Below are 5,309 nucleotides of genomic sequence, written 5' to 3'. Positions count from 1 at the left end.
GGAACAAGTAGTTGCTTTACAACATCCATCCCCTTTTTCTCTACTCTATATATCAAATCATTCTGTACCTCAAAGTAAGGAAAAGAAGGGGCTCTATCTAGTTGTACTGGATCATCAGTAGAAATCTGGATATTTTTACGGGCCTCTGCAAGAGTGGGGTCTTCCCATTGTGCTTTCCTGAAGATAACAGGACTGACTTCTAATTCAGGGAAGTTAATGCCTTGATCCTGATCATTATCGGACTCCTGACTATCATGGCCCGGGTCATCTCCTACTAAAGCTGGCCTGTGACTTGAGGCTTCAGCCTTCTCTGGTCTTATGCCTAGTCCTTCCCATTCTATGTCAGAAAAAGGGAACACATTTCCAGAATCATCATCATTTGCTATACAATCATGAGTTATTTTTTCCTGGCGACCCCCACAAGTCTAAAAATTGGGGGAAATCCCTTCCCAACACCACATCATAAGCCAATTTATCCACCACCCCCACTCTATGATTCACAGTACCAAAAAGGCTTTCAAATTTTAGCAAAACTGTAGGATATTCACGTTTGTCACCATGAACACAAATTATACCAATTTTCTGAAATGCATCAATATCGCGTTCAGGTACAAGGCATTTTGTTATCAATGTCGCCATACTTCCGGAGTCTAGTAGAGCTCTAACCTCTTTGCCATTCACCCTTATGGAACATATCTGCGGATTGTGACTACAGTTGGCAACAGCAGATTCCATATAATTCAGCAAACAAGACAATTGTACATCCTGATTAATCATATTGCATTGCATAGGTTCATTAATCATGGGACAGTCTCTAGCTTTATGTCCAGGTTCATTACACCGGAAACATTTAATATTATCAACTGTCCCCCACCTAGCCCCTTTTCCAGGATTAACATTTCTAGGCAAAGGCGTATGGGGTCTCTGAGAATATGTCTCTTGTTCCTCTGTGTCTCTGAAACCTTGAAAAATCTTACCAGGTCTTTCAGCAGCTGGAGTCTTAACTCTCTGCATAGACTTTGTGTTGCTAAGCCACTGTCTGTCATCCGCAGCAACATATCTTTCCACCAAACCAATTAACTCATCTGCTGATTGTGGATCACTCTGACTGACCCATCGACACAGTGAAGCAGGCAAGCCCTGCAGGAATCTGTCCATCACAAGAAGTTCCATGATGTGGCTTGCCGTATTTATTTCTGGTTGTAACCACTTTCTAGCAAGATTTATCAGGTCAAACATCTGGGAGCGGATAGGTTTCCCTTGGTTGAAAGTCCAGGCATGAAATCTTTGGGCACGAACTGCCATAGTCACACCAAGTCGTGCAATGATCTCAGCCTTCAGTTTGGAGTAGACCCCTGCCTGTGCTGGTTCCAGGTCATAGAAAGCCTTCTAGGGTTCTCCAATAAGAAAAGGTGCCAGTATGCTTGCCCACTCACTCACCGGCCACTCTTCTCTCTCTAAGCTGTCCTCTCAAAAGCTTGCAGGTATGCTTCCACATCATCTGTAGGTGTCATCTTCTGCAGGTAACGGCTGGCTCTGATCATTTTAACCTCGGACTGCGTCCCATCCGAGACTCTGGTCAGTCCCTTGGTCAAAGCCTGTATCTCCTTCTGTATCATACTGGTGGCCTGATGTTGCTCCTCCCTGAGCAGGCGGTTTGCCTCAGCTTGGGCTGCCATAACCTGCTGGATCATAGCATCTGTGTTGACCTTTTGCGTAATTACCAGTTGCTGTAGGGCTGTAATATTCTCCTGTGGTGCGGCTGTAGCCTTTTGCTGTGCCGCTGTAGTTTGCAACAAAACTTTCACAACTTCCTCCATATTCCTCCAGGCTTTCTTGGCTTCCATTTAATACCCACAGGCTTCTTCAGTGCAGTGCCCGCATTCTCCACCATATGTGACAAACTTACTTTCCTGTGTGTGTTTGTCCAGGATCTTTTGGCAATGGCACAGCCCTCTAGGGTAAGAAAACCAGGTCACGACAAAGTCCAGTTTCAAAAAGGCCTCTGGCCTGTTTATTTTCTGTTGTTAAGAATAGTGATGTACCGAACTGTTCGCTGGCGAATAGTTCCCAGCGAGAATAGCGTGTTCGCGTTCGCCGCCGCGGGCGAACACATGCGCGGTTCGATCCGCCCCCTATTCGTCATCATTGAGTAAACTTTGACCCTGTGCCTCACGGTCAGCAGACACATTCCAGCAAATTAGCAGCAGACCCTCCCTTCCAGACCCTCCCACCTCCCTCCCAGCATCCATTTTAGATTCATTCTGAAGCTGCATGCTTAGTGAGAGGAGGGAAAGTGTAGCTGCTGCTCATTAGATAGGGAAATTGATAGCTAAGCTAGGGTATTCAGTGTCCACTACAGTCCTGAAGGACTCATCTGATCTCTGCTGTAAGGACAGCACACCAAAAAGCCCTTTTTAGGGCTAGAACATCAGTCTGCTTTTTATTTTTTTTTCTGTTTAATGTAATTGCAGTTGCCTGCCTGCCAGCTTCTGTGTCAGGCTCACAGCGGATACTGTGCCCATTTGCCCAGTCAGTGCCACCACTCATATCTAGTGTCACAATAGCTTATGCTTTACATTTAAAAATAACATTTTTTTTCACTGTAATAGATTGAATAGCAGCAGGGCCGTTTGAAGGAATTTGGGGGCCCCAAGCAAAACGGACATGGAGCCCCCCCCCCCCCCCCCGAGTCCGCCCACAGGGATGCAGTGTCTGCAGGGCCGGTGCAAGGATTTTTGACGCCCTAGGCAAAAGTAAAGTTTGCCGCCCCCCATGTGATATCACAGTGCCCCACCCATATGATCTGCCATGTTAACTAACACAGTGCTGCAGTGCCGCCGTGTTTACAATAAAAGGCCTGCAGGGACAGGCTATAGACACCAGAACCACTACATTAAGCTGCAGTGGTTCTGGGGACTATAGTCAGGGCCGGCCTTAGGGGTGTGCGAGCTGTGCGGCCGCACAGGGCGCCATGGAGCAGGGGCGTATTAGCCGCAAGGCTAAGAAGGCATTTGCCTTGGGCGGCATTTTGCTGGGGGCGGCAAAAAAAGCCGCCCCCAAATGCCCAAGGCAAATGTCTTGTTAGCCTTGCGGCTAACAGACATGCCGGCGGGCTGCTGGGCGGTCGGGCGGCACTGGTGGGCAGGCTGGCGAGGGAGCACTTCCTCTGAGCTGAGCAGACAGCTCAGAGGAAGTGCTCCCTCGCCAGCCGCCCGCCAGCCCGCCCGCCCGCCAGCCAGCCAGCACCGCTCGCCCAGCAGCCACTGGACCATCAGGGAGGAATAGACCCCCCCCCCAGCATTCCCAAAGGTAAGGAGGCTGGGGGGGTGTTTAAATAAATCTTTAAAAATGTGTTAATGTGGGTGAGTGTGTGTGTCTCTGTTAGTGTGTGTGTCTGTTAGTGTGTGTCTGTTAGTGTCTGTGTCTGTTAGTGTGTGTGTGTCTGTCTGTTAGTGTGTGTTTGTGTCTGTCTGTTAGTGTGTCTGTGTCTGTTAGTGTGTCTGTTAGTGTGTGTGTGTCTGTTAGTGTGTGTGTCTGTTAGTGTGTGTCTGTTAGTGTGTGTGTCTGTCTGTTAGTGTGTGTTTGTGTCTGTTAGTGTGTCTGTTAGTGTGTGTGTGTCTGTTAGTGTGTGTGTCTGTTTGCCTATGTGTGTGTGTGACTGTCTGCGTGTGTGTCTGTCTGTCTGTCTGTGTGTGTGTGTGTGTGTGGCTGTCTGTGTGTGGCCGTCTGTCTGTGTGTGTGTGTGGCTGTCTGCCAGTGTGTGTTTGTCTGTGTGTGTGTGTGTGTGGCTGTTTGCCTCTGTGTGTGTGGCTGTCTGCCTGTGTGTTTGTGTGTGGCTGTCTGTGTGTGACTGCCGGCCTGTGTGTGTGGTTGTCTGCCTGTGTGTGTTTGTGTGTGTGTGTGGCTGTCTGCCTGTGTGTTTGTGTGTGTGACTGCCTATGTGTGACTGTCTGGGCAGACTAGATGGGCCGAATGGTTCTTATCTGCCGTCACATTCTATGTCTGTGTTTGTGTGTGGCTGTCTGTGTATGACTGCCTGAGTGTGTTTGTGTGTGTGTGTGTATATGGCTGTCTGCCTGTGTGTGTGTGTGTGTGTGACAGGGTGTGTGGGAAGGGGGAAGGAGTGGGGGAGAGTGGGACGGGAAGGGGGGGCGCTGTGAAGATTTTTCGCACAGGGCGCCCAAATGCCTAAGGCCGGCCCTGACTATAGTGTACCTTTAATGTGAGGTAAATTAGAGATTAGTGCCACGAATAATATACTAGATTGCCTACTTACAACCAGATGAGGATGATGATGGGCTTCAGCTGCCGTCTGGCTCCACTGGTCTGGTGTAGAACAGGCTCTCTGGAGGCGGTTTGTAACTGTGGTCACAAAAATCCAGCGGGAAGCAGCTCCATTTTTTGAGGGCCATTTACACAGCTCAAGGTCTGGGTCCCAGGGTCCACCTTCATGTTCCACCAATGAGTTTGTTCACAGGGGTGTGTGTGTGTGTGTGGGGGGGGGGGGGGGGGGGAATGTCCTGATGTGTGTAAGGAATGCATTGTGTAATTCTGTGTTTGTATGTGTAAGGGCTGCAAGGTGAGTTTGTGTATGTATGGGATGCAGTGTGTGTGTCTGTAAGGCAGTGTTTCCCAACCCAGTCCTCAAGGCACACCTACCAGTCCAGGATTTAAGGATTACCCAGTTTTGTCTAAGGTGTTTTTAGAAATAAAAGAAAAAACACCTTAGACACAACTGGGTCACCCCTAAATCCTGGACTGGTAGGTGTGCCTTGAGGACTGGGTTGGGAAACACTGCTGTAAGGGATGCACTGAGTGTGTGGAAGGGGTGCATTGTGTGTCGCTGTGTGTAAGGGATGCATTGCTTGTGTATGTGTGTCTGTGTGTAATGCATTGTGTGTTTTTCTGTGTGCAAGGGGTGCATTGTGTGTGTGTGTGTGATGGATGTCAATCTCTCCCCCTACCCCCGTCAATTTCCTTCTTCTCCCCCCCTCTCCAATTTCCTTCTTCTCCCCCTCCCTCTCATTGCCTTCGCCCCCCTCCAATTTCCTTCTTCTCCCCCTCCCTCTCATTTCCTTCCTCTCCCCCTTCCTCAAATTTCCTTCCTCTCCCACTCCCTCAAATTTCCTTCCTCCCCCCCCTCAAATTTCCTTCCTCCCCCCCCTCAAATTTCCTCCCTTCCTCTCCCCCCTCCCTCTCCCCCTCCCTCAAATTTCCTCCCTTCCTCTCCCCCCTCCCTCAAATTTCCTCCCTTCCTCTCCCCCTCAAATTCCTACCTGCCCCTCCCCTCCCTCAAATTTCCTTCC

General features: G+C 49.4%; 1 protein-coding gene across 1 annotated transcript; it reads right to left on the bottom strand.

Moving 5' to 3' along the window:
• Nucleotides 1-268: 268 nt before the first annotated feature.
• LOC134576886 (zinc finger and SCAN domain-containing protein 12-like) lies at nucleotides 269-1,305 on the bottom strand. Its single transcript, XM_063435566.1, has one exon. The coding sequence runs from the start codon at nucleotides 1,303-1,305 to the stop codon at nucleotides 391-393; it is 915 nt and encodes a 304-aa protein (XP_063291636.1). The 3' UTR covers nucleotides 269-390.
• Between the last annotated feature and the right edge of the window lie 4,004 nt (nucleotides 1,306-5,309).

Source organism: Pelobates fuscus, chromosome 11 (assembly GCF_036172605.1).
Source record: "Pelobates fuscus isolate aPelFus1 chromosome 11, aPelFus1.pri, whole genome shotgun sequence".
Classification (NCBI taxonomy): domain Eukaryota; kingdom Metazoa; phylum Chordata; class Amphibia; order Anura; family Pelobatidae; genus Pelobates; species Pelobates fuscus.
This window is presented reverse-complemented; position numbering and strand designations above follow the sequence as displayed.

Bases quoted from the DNA above. Each gene is read 5' to 3' on its own strand.
- LOC134576886 (XM_063435566.1), bottom strand. From the start codon at position 1,305: ATGGCAGTTCGTGCCCAAAGATTTCATGCCTGGACTTTCAACCAAGGG.